Source organism: Pituophis catenifer, unplaced genomic scaffold (genome assembly GCF_029215685.1).
Source record: "Pituophis catenifer annectens isolate HBS135680 unplaced genomic scaffold, rPitCat1.0.hap2 SCAF_2, whole genome shotgun sequence".
Classification (NCBI taxonomy): Eukaryota; Metazoa; Chordata; class Lepidosauria; order Squamata; family Colubridae; genus Pituophis; species Pituophis catenifer.
This window is the reverse complement of record NW_027256882.1, coordinates 246,031,307-246,052,092: the sequence shown is the minus strand read 5'-3', so window position 1 is coordinate 246,052,092 and position 20,786 is coordinate 246,031,307. Positions and strand designations below refer to the sequence as shown.

Sequence of the window (20,786 nt, the reverse complement as noted above, 5' to 3'; positions counted from 1 at the left end):
TGGAACTGAACCCAGATGGACATTTCTTCCAACAATGCATACAATATACAACATATACAGTAGAGAGGTAGAGAAGGAGGAAAGTATTTAGCATACTGTATCTGCCAAAAGAGCTGAATGTTATATTATGTGTAAATTATGGAAATTAAGTACGTTTGACAATAGTTTTTGTTTCTACCTTACTCTGTTTCTGAGAATAGAAAATAGTACCCTGCTTCACTCTAAGAACTTCTAGAAATCCTACTGTGTAGAATGATTTCCCCCATCTTGATGCCCTTCTGATATTTTAGAACACTTGTTCCAATGGTTAGGGATGATGGTAGTTAAATCTGAAGATTAAACCAGATGTAAGATGGTAACCATTTATACCTATATTTATTAGTAATTTTTATTGAAATATGAAAATGCATACATGTTTATATATTGATTGTAAACTAAGCAAAATAAAATACTTACTTTTACTTATCTACCAATATCCCAGTTATGAAACATTTGCTTAAAATTAATCGGTTTCAGGTTCTGATTAGTTTCCGGTCAATATGTAGGAAATATTTTTGAGTGTGTGTTTGTATGTGTTGAAAATACATTGGTGTCCTGTATATGAAGACGGGTGTAATTAATCTAATCAATGTTGTGTATTTGTTTTAAATACATGTATTCTTGAAATGTCCACGCGAAGATCAAATATAAAGTTATGCTAACAAATTAAATGTAACATTTGCACAACAAATTATGTTAACAAATTAAATGTAACATGTTACATTCATGCATGTTATGTATGTTAACAATATTAACTAATTAAATATAGGTAAAGGTTCCCCTTGCACATATGTGCTAGTCGTTCCCGACTCTAGGGGACGGTGCTCATCTCCATTTCAAAGCTGAAGAGCCAGCGCTGTCTGAAGACATCTCTGTGGTCATGTGGCTGGCATGACTAAACGCCAAAGGCGCACGGAACGCTGTTACCTTCCCATCAAAAGTGGTCCCTATTTTTCTAGTTGCATTTTTTTTACATGCTTTCAACTGCTAGGTTGGCAGAAGCTCACCCCGTTACATGGCACTAGGGATTCGAACCGCTGAACTGCCGATCTTCCGATCGACAAGCTCAGGTCTTAACCACTGAGCCACCGCGTCCCTAATTAAATATAACATATGCACAAAATCACAAGGTTTTTTATGTACAAATGTATAATGTACTCATATTCCATCTGCTTCCTTGATTGTTCTTTTGCAACACTGTTACATAATTTATTGAACTGCAAATGTTGGTAAAGCATAGTTTTCTTTAACAAACCTGAATTAGTTGCCAAAAGAGAAAAAAAATAATATGTTATACCAGTGAAAGCCCATTTTTGAGGCACTTTGATATAATAACTTCCCAGTTATGCAAAACTTGCAGAATATAAGTTTAGTATATTCTATTTAGTGTACTTTCTTTTCTGCATTTTGGCACATTCTGTAGAGTTGACGAGAAGGAAAAACTAGTTTTTAAAATAACAAATAAATTATCCTCATGAATTATAGCCACCTTTAATAGCACAAACTGAAGATATTGTGGAAATTGGAAAGTCTATTCGTCACATATAAGGCTATATTTATTTAATCTCCAAAAATTTTATTTACAGTATTTTAACTAAAGTTTTATCCATTCTCAGACAGAGATGGCCAAAGAAAAAATAATGATTGAAAGCTACAATCAAATGCATTGTTGTTTATTTAAAAAGCAATTTATTTTTTATGATTAAAATTGTATTTATTTAGTTAAGAAAATTTATATGTCCATCCAACTCGCCCCCAGTGACTAAGATACTCATGTCAGTTACTGACATAAAAACCCAATATAAAGACGTTAAAAAGGAATAACTCCTCATCCACCTGGCAACAACTCTCAATCAAGTAAGCCACTTGATAAGTCCATTCCACTCTGGAGTCCCCAGGCTCATTGGCAAAGCCCAGTCTTCAGGACCTTGTGAAAGACTGTCAAAGTGAGAGACAACATTAACTCCAGGGGTTAATGTTCCACAGAGAGGGAGCCACCATGAAGTAGGTTGTTCTTCTTGGCTTGCTAGATAAACCTCCTTAGGAAAGGGGATCTGTAGCATTCTCTGCTTCTCTGCTCTGGTGGGTCAGATAGATGTGGCCAGGAAAAGATGGTCTTTCAAATAACTGGTCCCAAGCCAAGGGCTTTGAAGGTGACAACCAGAACCTTGAATTCTTGCCAGGGTTTAGTTTCAGCCTATTGCTCCCCATCCAACCCTTAACAGCTTCCAAGCACTGCGAGAGGGAGGTCATAGCATCACTAATTCAGCATGGAGCAAGACATGGGTGTCATCAGTATATTTATGATATCTTAGCCCATGATAGCAGATGATCTCACCGAGTGGCCTCATACAGATGTTAAACAAAATTGGAGAAGCATCAAGCCCCGTGGGACCCCACAAAGCAGGAAACTAGGGCTGGACCTCTAATTTCCTATCAACACTGACTGAGAATGACTGCAGAAGAAAGATGTGAACCACTGAGAGATTAAGTAGAGCTAGAATGAAGACACTACCCCATCAAAATGACCAATGCAGTGGTGGGTTACTCCCGGTTCAGACCTGTTCTCAAGAACCGGTGGTAAAACCGGTGGGAGGCCCTGCCCACTGCCCCGGATGTTGTCATTGGCAATCTGCGCATGTGCAGAAGATGCATGCGCGAGCGAAGTAATCACACACACACGATCCTGTTGCGAACCGCTAGTAAAGGTAAGTAGAACCCACCCCTGGACCAATGCCATTTCTCTCCCATATCCAGGCCCGAAAGCTGACTGGAAAGGATCTAGATAATCCATTTCCAGGAACCTCTGCAGCTGCCATACAATCACCTTCTCAACCACCTTCTCCAGGAAGAGAAGATTAGAAATAGATGAAAGTTATCTAATAGGGTGGAGTTGTTGGCTTAAGAAGAGGGCAGACCACTGCTTCATTAAAACTAATCCTGAGATTTTAAAGGAAAGTCAGAAGAGCAGCCAAAGGCATACTTTGCTACACTAAATGCTACATATATTATATTTAAAAGTATTTTTTTTTTGTTAGTTGTGAAGTTGTGTCCGACCCATCGCGAACCCATGGACAACGTTCCTCCAGGCCTTCCTGTCCTCTACCATCCTCTGGAGTCCATTTAAGCTCACACTTACTACTTTTATAGAACCTCTAATTTCCTTATCGACCTAGCCCATTTTCTTTAACAGCTATCTATTCCCAATTAGACCTTCCAAAATATGCTGAAGCAGTACCTGCAAAGATAAAAGTCTGAATAAAGTCTCTCAGTTGTTTCTCATAACAGATTACTAGCTTTTTGAGGTAAACAATCCTTAAATGGCAGGCCTTTTTGCAACTTCTATTTTTTAATCTTTTTGATCATGAACTTGTTGACTTAGCAAAAAAAGTGCAACTTAGTTGCTAGTCTTGATGTTTTTATTTCTTGAAATCAAAAACCCTGCACACTCATTCTAGGTATTGTTTTTTGCCTTTTATTTTCAATTTTTCTGACCATCATCCTCATCCTATTTCTTCTTCAGCTTCTATATGAACTCTACCTTCTCTTTATGAATATCTGAATGACTCTGAAAAAATATGGTACTGTCTTTTGCAGCCCCAAACCTATATGAGGCCCTAAAGTCCCTTTTTATAGCACTGGGAGCCGTCCAAATCTTAACTGCTTGAAACTCAGAGCACTTTCATATTATCAGAATTAGATAAAATAGTAACGTATGACATAAAATAAGCATGATCATACTTTAAAAAAACCTTCCAAGTTCACCCCAAATCAAGTCTCATTTCATATGTATGATAGGATATCACCAACTGTGGGTAAGTACTCAGCTTCTTAAAAACTATCAAGTTCAGCCCTTGGTCACAAAAGTGCCCATTACTGTTTTGATCTATGTAAGAACATTTCTTTTCAATTCCAAACAATCTGCTGATTGCTGATAGAAAGTCAGGAGTCACACAGGGACATGGAAATGTCTCTGTATGAGCCCATTCATAGATATCCCTCTCACAACAAGAAATAAAGAGAATTGGCGAGAGGAACAAGAAAGAAACAAGAATCTCCAATTTCCAGTTATTGATCTATAAACTGGTGGTTTCCACGGCAGAAAAAGAACAATGTCAAATAGAATTGCTGAGAAGGAGAGAGAAATCTACTTCAGTTTTTCCATAGTAATTTGGTTTCAGATTGATTTTCTATCGCTATGCCAAAATAATTTTTTTAAAAAAATCCCAAACCCCAAAACTAATAATGTTGAATATCACAATAATCAGCAGTTAGAAGCCAGTTATCTGATCTTCTCTAGCTAACAGATTAGATTTATTATCTGGGTGACAAAAAACACATTACAGTACTATTTCTGGCTGTCATTATCAATGAAAAATTACTATTTGATTTCCACTAGCAAAAAAATAAATAAATCACAACCTAATTGTCCACCTGGTTGTTTTAGCTCTCAGATTTCACTCTCTGATCAATGTAATTTTATACACCATGATCTGCCAGCTCATAGATCTATATTTCTGACTGGCAGCAGAATGTTCAGTATCTAATGGAAGGTGACCTTTTTCATTGTCCTGCACAGTATATAAAAAAGGCAAGATTAACCACTGTATGATCCACTAAGATTTATAATGGCTTTCTCACTAAGATAAATAATATTTTTTGCTGGTAATTGATTGATTACTATAGTAAGCCTTGCTATAAAGTAATGGTCAGCTTTCATTTATAAATAATTTTGTGATCTCTTATTGTTAAGAGCTTGCACTCAGTTACATTCGACAATACAACTATAATTTTTAATACTGACATTTACCTTAGAAAATCCAATTTCTCTACAAAAGCTACATTTATTAAGAATTTTTCCTATTATCTATTTTTCTAATCATCAAAACTGTATATCATAATTTCATTTTTTTCAGTTTCACACAAAAAGTCAATAAAGGTTTTCCAGTCAGCAATTTACATGGATGTTGACCCTTCTCTGATCAAAGAAATCAATTTGACCATCTGAGCAAGTTCCATCATCTTCACAATCCATTTCTCCATTGAAGATAAAGTTGAATATTTTCACCTTTGTGAAAAAATTCACAACATTCAACAGTCTTATTGAAGTTGTCATAATGAAAAACAAAGTTCAATGGTTATATTTCCCATCTACTTAACCATTGGGCCCAAGAGAAGATTCTCAGATTTCAATTGTATATTATATGTAATTGAGTCCAAAACTTTATTTGAAGAACCTTATACATTCTAGACAGATTTCTGGTTATATGTACTGGAAATGACCATGTAACAATACATTATTTTTTAGAAGTTCTCTTTAAGACTATAACATAATGTGAATTGCAGGAACACAGTTAGGATGGTAGGCTGACGATCAGCAGGCTTGCATTTGAGACCCAGTTGCTGCAGTGGGAGGGGGTGAGCTCCTGCCATATCTCCAGCTTCTGCTGACGTAGCCGTTTGAAAGCAGGCAACCACGAGTAGATAAATGGGTACCACTTCAGTGGGCAACTTAATGGGGACATGAAAGAGTGTCCCTAGGGCAACAGTGATGTCATCGTTCATTGTTTCAAGCGTCAGGGCTCCTGACACGACCGTAGTACTAGTAATGTGAATTTCAATCTTTTTCAATCACATGTTGTTTCATTGTTCCATCTGTAATTTTATTAAGATTTTTGGTAACATGCTAAAGTAGAGTAATACTGTTTTATTCAGTTTATGCATCTAAATGACTTAATTATGAAACAGGTCAAATTCGCTCAATATAGATCACTTAAATAATGGAATAAATAAACATTACCATCTTGACATTGTTGGTAAATGCTTTGTTTCTTCACTACTTTTCAGAGTGAAGAAAATTGACAATGAATTTTTTAAAAACTAAAATTCAGATTAAAAATGAATTCAAGTAAAACCAAACTAGGGAATTAAAAAATCAACAGAATCAATGGGCTATGTAAATAGTACAAAAGCCTGGTCTTATGACTGATGTTGCTATTCAGACACCATGGTAATATGCTAAAGTTTTTATCTGTCAGGACAGTATGACTCCTGAAATTAATTTAAATAAAAAATACACACACACACACACACACAAAGGATATTGGACAGAAGTTGATTTCCAAAAATTTCACTACTTTGAAAGTACTTTTCAAACACATCCAGGAAATCATCCACATGTTTTAATAGGACTATCAAAAAACCACAGACACTGAGAAGAAAGTAACTCACAGCACATGCTTGCATAAGAAATGGATTAGAGTAAATCCAATATGTGGGATATATTTGAATTCAGGATTTTAAAACATGGTAATTCTCTTTTCGTATAGATGAATGTTCTGAAAAACTTTCTGGAGAGTAAAGGCAAAAGTTTGGAACTTGACTAATATAATTTGTGAATATCAGTTTACACATATATGACACAACCCAATTATCACATTTAAAATCTGGAACCATTCAGCAACAATAAAAAAATAAAATAAAAAAATGAAAGCAGTACAGAAAAACTGTATTATAAAAACAGCTTTCAAACATATGTTAGCTTTATCTTGGAAGAATTTAAAGCTATTTGTTTTAAATAACTGTATAAATAAAGAGGCTTGGTTTTAGACTCAGGTTGTTGCCATTTACTGTGTTTCAATATTTTACTATTTATTTTCCACTAAACATTCTTTAGAAAATTAAAGCCATTATGGATATGCAGACACACAGAGTTGAGAGCCAATTTTTCAAATGTATGTCAAGTTTAATATTCTGTTTTTATGCAAATATTCTCTGCATATCCCACTGCAAAAGACAATGCAATGCCAGGACAAAATTGGATCCTGATCCAAGTAAACATAATACTGTATTAATTGGTCCCATATAGACATATTTCTGAATGATCTATTCTTTTTTGGAAACATTAAAAAATCCTGATTAATTTTTCACAGGAATTTCTAGAAAAACAAATAGAAATCAAATGTAAAGCAGTTTTTTTAATGTTATAAAAAAGCCATTATGCATAATTATAAAATTCAATCATATGTCATAGTGAAGGGAAACAGACTATTAAAACTCACACCAGAGCTTGTTCGCCTTCATGTTTTGCGACTGTATCATTTGCTGTGCTGTCTCTTCCTGGTTGTATCTATCCATACTCTTAGATTTGGCAGGAGAAGCATGCTCCAGGTCCCCATAACACAATGGATTATCCGGTAGGACCTACAAAGAGAGCCTTTTCTGTTGTGGCACTCACTCTCTGGAACATCATTCACCCAGAGATCAGATTGGCCCAATCCTATTAATCTTTCAAAAGGCCTCAAAAACCTGGGTTTGTCATAAAGTCCTGGGTTCCAGATATCTGATTAAGCTGTGCCATGGCTATTTTAATTGTTGTCACTTGTTTTTTGTTTGGTTGTCATATGTGTTATTTTGCTATATGGTTTTTATCTTGTTTTTAAGTATTTGTAGCTGCCCAGAGTCATGTATTTGAGATGGGAAGCCACACAAATTGAATAAAGCCACAAATAAACAAATAAAAAATGTATATTTTTACCTATAATTTTTGTATTTTAAACAAAATTCATTTATGTAGGTAGAAAATCAAAAATGGAAATGTGGATATCATCAAATCAAGCTCTCTGCTTCTTTATATAAAAGATCAGGAGAAACATTTTCTATAAATCTGAGAAGAAAATCATTTGTGTATATATATTGGCATTTTAATGTGAGTGTCTGTGTGAGTGGGTTGTATTGTATACATACACCCAGATCAAAATGCAGATGTATGTTAATATAATAGGCAGCTTAAAAACTAAGATCCTTTTCTAAGCATACATTCTAATGTTTCCATACCTGCTTTTACTACCACCGGTTACTACCACTGATCAAATAGTAGAGAGATTAATATTTTCACATAACCTATAGATGGTTGCTGTTTAAACCAGAGCAGAAATGTGATATTTTTAAAAAAGTACAATTTTGAAGTATACCTTTCTTAAATAGGTAGTTTCCTTCTCTGTTTAAATAATACCAGAGTAACACCAGGTGACCCAAGCACTTGAGATAGAAAGATTTACCCACCCACCCCCAGCTCCCAAATAAGCCAAAGATATGTACTTGAGAGCTAGAAGCAAAGTGAAATCATTTTATCACTGATGATTGGAATTATATAACAGTAACCCCCTAGATTTATTTACAAAAACCTTTGGGGAAAAACTAGTTACTCAAGAAAATAAAATAAATTAAAAATATTTTAAAGATTTTCTATGTTAAGCATAATAAGCAAGGGTTTTTTTTTTTACCACTATGCTATTTCATTAATGTAGGTAAAAGAAGATATACACATATTAGTATGTATGATTAGCACTGGTTCACTTGAAGGGGCAGTCCTTTTATTACAAACTGGTCAATTAACTAATAATGTTAGCCTGCATCTAACTGAAGTTATCTAGCCAAATGGACAGAACATTCAAAGCAATATAACAGAAAAAAATGAATTTTGGAAGTGGAACATAAAAATATGCATAAAAGTTGCTTGGAGGGTCAGTCAGTGGAGGACTGAGAGCCACATCATTTATTTCTACTCTCCAAAAACAGCTGCTATCCAGTTTTAATGATGAGGTAAGAGATACTGTACATCCAGAACTGATTTAGAAGATTATTTTCAAATTCCACTAGCCTGGAGCCATTTGCTAGTGGCTTTAAAAAGCATTGGTGTTTTCTAAGGAACATCTATAATGGGACATATAACATGGAAACATAAAAACATTCCTTGCCTAGGTTCACCAAATTCACTTAAGCTATATTTTCTAGAATTCCCAGTCAGAATATGATTGATATTCCCAACACATCTAAAAAGTTGCAGATTGAAGAAGGCTGCAGTAAACTATATAGTTGCCTAGTAATTTATGGCAATTAATTGATCTTGTTCTTTCTGTTGCCTTCAAGTCAGTCTACATCTATCCAAAAATGGCAGGTCACTGTCTTCTTACTAGGGGGTTGAGAAAGAGGGACCAAAGTCATACAGTTAGCTCCCATATTTAAGGCCAGACTACAATTTAGGTTTCCCTGCTTTAACCACTAGATCAAACTGGCATTCTTGGAATGACATTCTTGGGGAAAAAAAGAAACGTAAGTTTAAAAAGTCAACGAATTCTGAAAAAATTGGCTGTTGATGGGACATAGCATTTGTATTTGATAGAAATAAATCCTAAATATGTTTACAATGTAATTAAGACCCTATTTAAATATAAATATATAATTTCTAAATTTTAAAATCTTAATATTTTACAACATGTTTAACATAATAACCTTGGCTTTGCTTGCAGTGAAACATAACATTAGCAATGGCTAATGGTTTATTACAGCAAGAAAGCAGTAAAGCAAGATGCTTAAATGATACTGCCTATGTATAGTATGCCCTCTGCCAGTCACTTAGAAAAATACACTTAATGGAGACAATTGAACAGAAAAAAACCTGAAAAATATGAAATGAATGAGATTCAACTGAAGCAATTCAAAGGAGTACAACAATGACTCATTTTGTAGTAGTCTTGTGGTATAATTCTCACAAAGGGCAAGAAGTTTGTTATTATTATTAAAGTGCTATTCTTCCTTATTATTAAGCAAAGGAACCTTTCATACATTTCTTCCATTTATTTTCATAATACTTGAAAGAGTTGAAAGGCCATTATGCAATTATGCAATAAAGTGTGGCTGATGTACAATGTACATCAATTGTCTAATTTTATACTCATGCTTTTGTATTAAATAGAAATGATTTGAGATGCATTCCCACAGAACCCATACAGTAATTTATAGACATGTAAAGGGGTCCTAATATGAGCACTCCTAAAAAACTCTGGTCACTCCTTTGTTTAAATTAAATCGATCTCATAATAATCACACATGCAGTTTTCTGAAAAAAAGAAAACATGTAGCCATCTTGACACATGTTGAAACCAATTTGCTACAGGCTTCCTTTCTGCAGAGAATTGTGTTGTATATCACTACAACAAGAGACAAACCAAGAGCTCCCCCAATTTCAGATCACATAGCCACTGCTCCAACAGAATACCAGATGCAGAATGTGACTACTGCCCCATGTCAGGCTTAGGATGACCTGATATAGGCCCATGACTGTCATAATGATGATGAACTCAAGCCACTCCTAAGAAAGGGAGCTGGAGGGTTCATAGAACCATAAAACTGGGGAACTCTACTGTCAGCTCAGAAATAGAGTCTGGGAGGTTGCTATGCAGCTGGGATGTTGATACTACAGCAACAATCCCAACTAATTCCTATTCATAACAATCCCAATGATCCCTACAGAAATAAGTGGGACTGCTGAAACTGCCATTGTAATTTGACACAGTCACGCCTTATTAAAGAGTTCCCAACTCTAATTATTATTGGTAACCAAAGGCTTCCCCATAGCAAGACCACATGCAGATTCCTAATCCCTCTTCCATGGCCCCTAGAACTCAATCAGCACTGGGTGAAAACAGGCACCTCAGTTTTTCAGAATTTTAAAATACAGATTAAATAAAATTAAAATTATATGCTTGAGAGTCTTTCTTAATAGTAATAATGTGTAACAAAACAAATGCTAGATGCAAATCTACAAAACCAAACAAAATGATAAAAGTTTAGGATTATTACTTTGGAACTATCCCATGGAGTAGATACAGAAAACTGTTCTTGCAGCCCTATATGACATGTTTATAAAGCAATTGCCTGATAACCTCTATGAATTGATGCAAATTACTATCCAAGTTGAGAGTGGGAGGAATATAACAAATTTAAAGAATTGAATCTGAAACAATGGTACTTACAGTGTTGGCAAGCTCTAGATAACTTCCTCCGACTGAATTGCTTAGATTGGTGGCCTGTGTAAGCAATCTTTGAAGGGCAACTTGTTGATTCATAGTATTCCCACCATATTCAAATGGCTTTTGTAAAGTTGAACAACTATGCAAATCAGGGCTTTGAAGATCTCTAGCTCCAGAATCGTATTCCCAACTCTCTCTAGCTCCAGAAAGGGCACCTGGATAGAAAAAGATATTTATTTTTAAAGAAGAATGCAATAATTCCATATAAATATCTTCTGATTTTTATAGTATTTTTGTACTGACTCCCCTTTGTCTCCATAAGCACAGAGCAACTAAGCATTGATCTGAATGAAAAATAACTTCTTCACTCTTAGATTTCTAAATTCAAGTAGTTAATACCCAGCTATCCTTGATAAATCAGATTATGGGTTTATTTTAAAACCATACATTAAAAAGACAACTTCTCAAATATGTAATTTGAGTATAAAGGAAACAAGTACACAATTATATAACCAATTCCAGTTACATATTAAATGTACATCATTTCCTATCTTAAAAATTGGTGAAAAATAAATCAATGCATAAATGTTGAGCTGTTGTACCTTATTAATATTTCTTTAAAAGGATCAAGGTCATTTTCAGCAGACTGGTCAGCATAGCAATGGATTCTTAGAATTATAGGCCAGAAACATCTGGAGGGGCACAGGTTTCCAATTTTCCATAATAATAGCTACAAAGCTTTAGTAATGTTTTGAGAGACAGCTGAGCAGAAAAACATTCCAATTTCCAGATATTTTGAGAAAAATTACTTGTCACTATCATCAAATAATAAAGAGTAATACGAGGCATTTATTTTGTTTTCTGGCTGCTCTAATCTACAGCTCTGTCACCAGAAAGCTAATGAGCCCTTTGCAACCCCTCCATTGAGATATCCTAGCTATAGTTATCCATGTATTCATAACATTTCAGTTTATTTACATGCTTGCCTTTGAAGGCTGTTCAGAAATTGCAGTTGTTGAGAATGTTCCTTTCACTTTGGTTCTCTTTGTTATTGTTTATGCCAGGTGATCATATTTTTATTCATCCAATCCTTTTAGTTATGTAAGAGTAAATCAGATTTCAAGCAGCTATTCTTTTCCAACTGCTTAGCTGTGATTTGCTTTATTATGCTATTTTAATTTTCAAGCAACTCTCAGTTAACAAGCATTTACAGTATATACAGTATATTGCTAAAAGCTCATTACTCGAAACTAGGATATAGGATCCAAAAACCAATTATTGGATATTTTAATATAACATAGATGGAAGACAAGCATGTATAGTCTTGTTGGAAAATTTCATGCTGCATCTTCTCTACTCATAACTACCATAATACCCATTTAATTACATCGACATGTGAACAATTGAAGAACAGCTGCAGCACATTGAGCTGAGGCAAGAGTTAAAGGCCAAAATCTTTATTGAATTCTATGCATAATGGTTATTTTGCTTCACATAATGTTAATTACTTTCAACTACAGCTGCACTGATGCATCAATAAAATGCAATTTACTCAAAGTGCATTCATTGAAAAGTATCTAACTGCTGAAAAAGAAACCAACACAATACAAAAGTAAAACTATGACCACTATCCTAGATTCTACAACGACTCTACAAGAAATTATTAGAAATGCTGGCTTTGTAGTTTCATTGAGCCCACTTTGTTTCACTGAACATTTAACTGTGCAATTGTTGAAAGAAATGAAATGTAGGCTTTCCCAATAACTTTACTACTGCATGAAATAGGAAAATTGTCTCAGATTCGTTCAGAATATGGTAATGGAGATATGTGAGTTTTTTTTGTCTATTCTTCTTTTCTTGGGGCAGTATCATCTTGAATTTACTTTAGCTTTGCTTTTGAATAAATATGATTCCTGACATGTTGAATAAGAAAATAATTATCTTCAAATTATGAAAAATATTTTTATAAATATTATGAAGTTAAGCAAAATAAAAAAAATATTTTACCAGTAAACTGTGCAGCTCTTTCATTTCATCTGTTGTAAAAGTATTGCTGAAAGTAAATTATTTGGTGCAAATAGATTACATAATGATAAAAGATGAGATAGATTGTTATTTGTTCACAAACAATTTATGAATTATTGTGTCAGTTCTCATTATGGACAGAAGCATAGGTATTTACCTTAAATCAAATTTACCTTAAATCATTTACCTATAGTTCAGTACTTTCCAGAAGGTAAAAAGTATGTTATCCTGGAAAAAAAGCCTAGAGTAAGTTGGAAGTTGGTAGCATTAGGGAACATAGACTTAGTGCGGCCACATGTTTACTGGACCCGTGTCCCTCCTGGTTGGTACTGGCTTCCCGGGAGGTTACACGAGGCTGGCTCCAGGGCGTCATTAATGCTTCCTTGAGTGAGGGTCACTTCCCCGCTGCCCTGAAAGAGGCGGTGGTGAGGCCTCTCCTCAAGAAGCCGTCCCTGGATCCAGCAATATTGGCTAACTATCGTCCTGTCTCCAACCTTCGCTTCATTGCGAAGGTTGTTGAGAGTGTGGTCGCGCAACAGTTTCCACAATTCCTGGAGGAAACATCCTATCTGGATCCGTTCCAGTCGGGTTTCAGGTCTGGGCACAGCACGGAAACGGCATTGGTCGCGTTGGTTGATGATCTCTGGAGGGCTCGGGACAGGGGTTATTCCTCTGTTCTGGTCCTATTAGATCTCTCAGCGGCTTTTGATACCATCGACCATGGTATCATGCTGCACCGGCTGGAAGAGTTGGGGGTGGGAGGCACCGTGTTACGGTGGTTCTCCTCCTTTCTCTCCGACCGGTCGCAGTTTGTGTTGGCAGGGGGGCAGAGGTCGACCTCGAGGCCTCTCATTTGTGGAGTGCCGCAGGGATCGGTCCTCTCGCCCCTTCTGTTCAACATTTATGTGAAGCCACTGGGCGAGATCATCCGTGGCTTTGGGGTGAGATACCACCAGTACGCTGATGACACCCAGCTGTACATCTCCACCCCAGGCCACCCCAACGATGCCCTTGAAGTGATGTCCCAGTGCCTGGAGGCTGTGCGGATCTGGATGGGGAGGAACAGGCTCAGGCTCAACCCTTCCAAGACTGAGTGGCTGTGGCTCCCGGCATCCCGATATAGTCAGTTGACTCCATCACTGACTATTGGGGGCGAGTCTTTGGCCCCCACTGAAAGGGCTCGCAATCTGGGAGTCCTCCTGGATAGACAGCTGTCTTTGGAGGAACATCTGACGGCTGTTGCCAGGGGGACCTTTTATCAGGTTCGCCTGATTCGCCAGTTGCGGCCCTTTCTTGATCGGGATTCCCTGTGCACAGTCACTCACGCCCTCGTCACCTCTCGCCTTGACTACTGTAACGCTCTCTACATGGGGCTCCCCTTGAAGAGCACCCGGAGGCTCCAGCTGGTCCAGAATGCAGCAGCGCGGGTAGTGATGGGAGCAACATGGCGCTCCCATGTAACACCACTCCTGCGCGAGCTGCACTGGCTCCCGGTGGTCTTCCGGGTGCGCTTCAAGGTGTTGGTTATCACCTTTAAAGCGCTCCATGGCATAGGGCCTAGCTATCTCCGAGACCGCCTGCTGCTACCGATGACCTCCCATCGACCCGTGCGCTCCCACAGAGAGGGCCTCCTCAGGGTGCCATCAGCCAAACAATGTAGGCTGGTGGCCCCCAGGGGGAGGGCTTTCTCTGTGGGGGCTCCCACCCTCTGGAATCAGTTGCCCCCGGAGATAAGAAGAATCCAGGACCTCAATGCCTTCCGTCGTTCCCTGAAAACCTATCTTTTTCAGCAAGCCGGGTTGGCTTAAGAAGAAATTTTTAAAATTTTAAAATTCTTTTAATTAGTCTGCGATTTTTAATTTTTTGGGCCAAATTTTATATATATTTTTAAATGTTTTAATATTTGTATTCTATGTTTTTTATCTTGGCTGTACACCGCCCTGAGTCCTCAGGGAGAAGGGCGGTATATAAATTCGAAATTAAATTAAATTAAATTAAACATCAGGACTGCTTCTAATAAAATGATTTTTATTTATTAGTCATTTTTGCCATGGTAGCCATTACAGTATATGAATGGTTAGGCATCGCCTTGCAGCTGTTCTAGAATACATTCCCAATAAACCTACAAACCCAAAATGTTTTGGGATCTTTTCTGATAAATATAGGAAAGGGGGAAGCAGGCCTTGCCTTGCCTCCTCTCCTTCTGTCAGGTAGGTATAGGGCTCATGCAGAGACTCTAGGAGGGCGTTTTCAGCCTCCGGCGGGTGGGGGAGGCTATTCTCACCCTCCCCAGCCTCCAGGAAAGCTTCTGGAACTTGGGCAGGGCGAAAAACAGGCCTACAGGGCCCACCAGAAGTTGGGAAATGGGCCATTTCTGGCCTCTGGAGGGCCTCTGGGGAGGTGGGGGAGGCCATTTTTGCCCTCCAGAGGCTTTAGGTAAGCCTGCTAGGCCCAAAATGGGGTGCGGGCTGGGGTCATGCGTGCATGCACGGGGGACATTGAATTATGGGTGTGGGCATGCATGTGCACGACCCCCCACACTCCCACTCTGCTTTTGGAATATGACGGCAAAAAGGTTAGCCTAAGGTGACCAGACGTCCTGCTTTTGGCAGGACAGTCCCGATTTTTAGCAATTTGTCCCGCGTCCCGCAGCATTTTAAAAAAGTCCCGATTTTTCATTCTGCCTCCTGAGTCCCAGCTGATGGCTAGAGAGAAAAAAACTGTTTAAACTCTTGCCGCGGGCCTTCAAAGGGCCGCCCTACAGCTGATCAGTGTTAAAAGAAAACAAATGAGTAGACCGATGCCTGCAAAAATAGAAAAAACAGCCCCTTATAGCTTCCGCATAGGTTAATTAGCACAAGTTGATTAGCTCGGCTTCCCCACTCTCAGCTGATTTGCTCTCAGCTGTTTTGCGCAGGGCTCTGTTCTGTTGCTAGCTGCAAAGAGTTCCTGGACCAGATTTTTTTCCCCCTAGCTATGCTGAAAAAGCAAAAGCAAAAGCGGAAGTAAAGCAGGCTCTTTACTGCAACGTGACAAAATGAGGCAGAGAGAGATTACTTTTTCTTTTTCCTCACCAAAAAAAAGGTAGGTGCAAAACTGTAAACAATGGGAAATTTAGGGCAAAAGAGGAGAGTTCAAGATTTTAAAACACAAAAGAAAAAAAGCTCTATTTAACTAGGGAATTGTAATCATTGAGATACTATTAATTGTATATTGTGTTGAAAGCAGAAATGGTTAAGTTGTGGTTTGGAGGAATATATGGGGGAAATTATATATGGGGTTTATTATTATTGGTAAATATAATTAATTGATTTGTAAGAAATTGGATTGCATGGAAATAATTGGAATATTCATGTTCATATTGATTAATATACAAAAAAGATAGTTATATAACTAATTGATTTATATTAAAATGTTGAATTTGTATTAAACAACTGTATTACATAATTACATAATTAACCAATGTGAGGATGGATATAAAAATAGATGACAATGGGAAGGGGTATAATATAGAATAGAAGGGAAAAATTGAATTTGATGAAGATTAGAGATGAGGATGAAGGGTAATATTGTTTTTTTTAAAAAATAGATAAGGAATAAATATGGCAAAAAGGAAATATAGAAATTGTAAATTTAATTGAAATGACTAAACACTGTTTAAATTTGTGAACCAGCCAAATATTCTGTTCAAAGAAAATACATTGTATGTTTGTATGTGTTTCTAATTATTGCTATTTATTCATATTTATTCTCTTTTATTCTTTAAAGTTTAACAATTCATTCTTTCTCTTAATATCTTTATATTTGTTTGGGATTGCCTTTCTTTCATCTTTTTTATTGTACAGCAATCTTTTTCCTCAAACCTACCACCTCTCTCTTTTTTTTCCCTCTTACTTTCTCTTCCCCCCACCCTCTTCTTCTCCTCCCTACTTCCTCTTCCTTTCTCCTTCTCCTCCTCTCTTCCTCCCTTTCTTACCCTCACTCCTACTCTAATTTACCTTCCCTTCCTTCATCCCTCTCTATTGCTGTATCCTTTTATGCATATGGACTACTCAGAGAGCTGAAAAAGTTATTTTTGACTGGTCCTCACACTTTTGACCAGTCCTCGAACTTACGACTGTCCTCACATTTTACATTTTTGCCCTATCTTGTCATCATGGTGAAGAGAAGCAGTTGTGAAATGAGTGACGGTTGTTAAGAATGCTGCACGGGCATAAATGTGAGGATGGTCATAAGTGCGAGGACCTGTCAGAAATGACAGGCCCTCTGAGTAGTCCCTATACACATAGCCATGGCCACCCGGTCACATGATTAGCTAGCCACGCCTACCCAGTCACATGACCTCCAAGCCACGCCCACAAAATAAGCCATGCCCACAATGGTGTCCCGCTTTACCAATGTTAAAATCTGGTCACCTTAGGTTAGCCATCACTGGTCTAGTGGTTAAGGTACCAGGCTAGAAACCAGAGATTGTGAGTTCTAGTCCTGTCTCATGGAAAAACTAGCTGGGTGAGCCAGTCCCTCTCTCTCAGCCCAACCTACCTCATGGGGTTATTCTTGTGGGAAAAATAGGAGGAAGGAGTATTAGCTATGTTAGATGCCTTGAGTTACTTATAATATAATAAAGGCAAACTAAACATCTATCATGTAAATAAATAATCAATCCTTTTTCTCCTCTATCTGCTAGATTACACAGCTGGAACTGACTGATGGTGACAAGCACATATCCCAAAATGCCCCAATGAGAAAAGGATGGAAAAGAAAATAATGAAAAAGCTTTGGATTCCCAGTCTTCTCCACTTCTCCACTCTTAGAAGCTTTTTACCAGCCTTTGATAAGACTTCTTTTAGTAAGAAAGAAAATATTAACTTAGCACTTACAAAATGTGAACATGTCCCCAGTAAGATCTGATGTATACAGGAGTCCTCCACTTTTATTTATGTTCTATCCATCCATCCATGGATAACAGTATGCCATATAGCATGGGTGTCAAACTCACCATGTCACATTGCTGTCATGTGACGTTTCACAATGTTTTTCCCATTCACAGAGCTGGGGTAGGTGTGGCCTGCGAGTGACACATCCAGCCCGCAGGCCTCCAGCTTGACACCCCTGCCATATATGATAGGACACTGAACAGAAGCTTTGGAAGCAGAACAAAACAAATGCATAATACAAACAATGGCTTCACTTACATGCAAAACATGTTATAATGACAAGTTATCTCTTCTTTGTTTTTGCTTTGATTTGCCTTTCTTCATTTTAATGTAACCCCCCCCCAGTACATTGTTCAATCAATCTGAAATGGGGTAGCATAGAAATCTAATTAATAAAAATAGAAACTAGCCAAAAATTGCTTGGTGTATTTTCAAGATGTATTTTAATGCCTCTAGCATTCAGCTGCTTTTATAAAGCAATTGAAAACAATACATGTAGGTTTACAATCTGCTTATTTTATTAACTGGTCTTAAAAGGAGAGATATACAGTAAAACAAAAAAATACAAATTTGTCACAATGAGTAATACAAATTCCTCAAGTTGTACTGCCAATTCTTGAAAAAGTTTTTCAAATACAGATTTTTCCCCCTTTCCCCCCCCCTCCTCCCTAACCCCCCCCTCACCCTGTGACTTCTTCATAATAAAACCCAAATTCATAACAGATTATATAATACTTTACCATCCACATACTCCATCCCTATATGCTGACCCTTTCTTTTTAATAAAATTATCATATCCCCCTTATACTATACTATACTATACATTTCAAAGTGACATTCTATTATAACATTGTCTAATAACTCCTAATTTAACATAATAATATGCCAATTCTTTATATGTTAAAAATGAGCAATGTCAAAACTATGATGTTTTAACGGGATTTAAATAGATGTTCCATGTGATTTTTTAAATAAGAAATGAGAAATTCATTAGAAAACACAATGCTTACATTTTATATAGGAATAAGGGAAATGGAACTACATATTATGTAGGGAATAAATATACTTTTCTCCTTACTGGTCTACTATTTTGAGATATAACTTAGGCAAGAAACATGCAGTTCTGTAGATGTTCTTCAGTTCAAATCTCCCAGCACTTTTCATATTAACCATGCTAACTACAAGGTCTGGAAATTCTATTTCAACAACTTTTGAAAATTCACAGGTTTCTCATCTTTGGTGATGTTGCCACTTGCCAGAAATGTAAACACAGCATATTATTATACACTAAAACTGCCATGCTGATAGCTACTTCACATTTTTTACAAATGCACAATTTTTGCAACCTATGTTATTTATACTCATTAAAAAGCTGCAGGTTTCAAAGTGCTTTCAAGTTATATCAACAGATTAAAAAACATAAAGGGCTATGTTATATAAAAGAATACATACAGGCTATGTAGGAAGGGAAAAGGTATATTTTCATACAAACTAGAAATGAAATTGCCTCAAGTTATCAAATAAAAAATAAGAGAGACTAGGAAAAAAATCTAGTTTCAGGGTCACCAACATCATATCTTTAAGAATTAATACTTCTACTACAAAATTCTTGAAACCACACTATGGAAGGAGATCCTTGAAGCAGTCATTTCAACCCCTTCCTTTCCTTTGTTAACTTTCGTCACTAGGAAAGCATTAAAGCACACCCAATCTTCCATTACAAAGGAAAGCAAAGGAGTATGGTGTGCATTGGAAGGAGATTCTTATTGTGTAGGAGACCAGAATTATTAGGAGAAATTGTAGGCACAAATGTGGAGCAGTTGCCAGGATAAAGTCTAGCATAGTAGGCACCTGTGAAGGAGAAGCAGGGATAGATTGTAGAAAACCAATAGCAGAATTCTTGAAAGAAAAGGGGGAGCCAGGCAGTATCTCTGTTCCAGCACAGATGGTTACAGTCTACACCAGCCAGTAGCTGTTAAAGGTACATTTTTTTTCCTCCCTCAAAGACTATGCAAAGCCAATGCTTCAGCAGCAATTGGCAAGAAGTTGGCTAAATAGTGGCTAAAGACTTTGCAACAACAAGAAAAAAACGAATTGATTTAGTATTCTTAGTATTCTTAGATATGCACATACTGCAGTCATAGTGATCAGTATAGGAATTGTATAGTGTAGACCAGTGATGGACAATCTTTTTGGCACCGAGCACCCAAACCGGAATGCATGTGTGCCGGAGCGCCAGAAACCCAAAGACCAGCTGGCCGGTGACCATGCCAACTGACCAGCTGGTCTTCGGGTTTCTGACAGTCCTGCACGCATGAAGAGCACCTGGAGCAGCTGGCGACAGCGTGCGTGCCCACAGAGACGGCTCTGCGTGCCACCTCTGGCACGCGTGCCATAGGTTCGCCATCACAGGTGTAGACTATAGGTTTAAAGGTAGGTGTTAAGTTTTTTTTTTTTTAATTTGATTTATATGCCGCCCTTCTCCGGAGACTCAGGGTGGCTTACAATGCGCTAAGCAATAGCCTTCATTCTTTTGTATATTTATACAAAGTCAGCTTATTGCCCCACAACTGGGTCCTCAATTTACCTACTTTAAAAAGGATGGAAGGCTGAGTCAACCTTGAGCCTTGGCGAGATTCGAACCTGCAGTAATTGCAGGCAGCTGGTCTTAATAACAGGGTGCTTTAGACCACTGTACTACCAAGGCTCTTCTCTAAGTGAGAAGAAATAAGAGCTTTTTTTTGTAATAGCAGCCACACAGGAAAGATAAAGTTATTATCCTTACTGAAGGTGGGTATTGAAAAGAACCCCCTCATATTATATAAATAAAAAGATAGCATCTTAAAAACTAAAGGAGAGGCTTCAAGTATAGTATCTATCTGCAAGGCCACTTTTAGGCCATGCCTATACTCAGAGGTAATAAAAAAAATTAGAACATTGCAGCCCACTACTTTGAAAATGTATTTATCCC

At 37.2% G+C, this 20,786-nt stretch overlaps 1 protein-coding gene across 1 annotated transcript in view; it reads right to left on the bottom strand.

Moving 5' to 3' along the window:
- MCC (MCC regulator of WNT signaling pathway) overlaps positions 1-20,786 on the bottom strand; it is a 202,918-nt gene that overhangs the window by 159,808 nt on the left and 22,324 nt on the right. Inside the window, exon 3 of the mRNA XM_070938731.1 lies at positions 10,857-11,068. Within this exon, the coding sequence (XP_070794832.1) occupies positions 10,857-11,068 (212 nt within the window). The remainder of the gene's footprint in view (positions 1-10,856; positions 11,069-20,786) is intronic.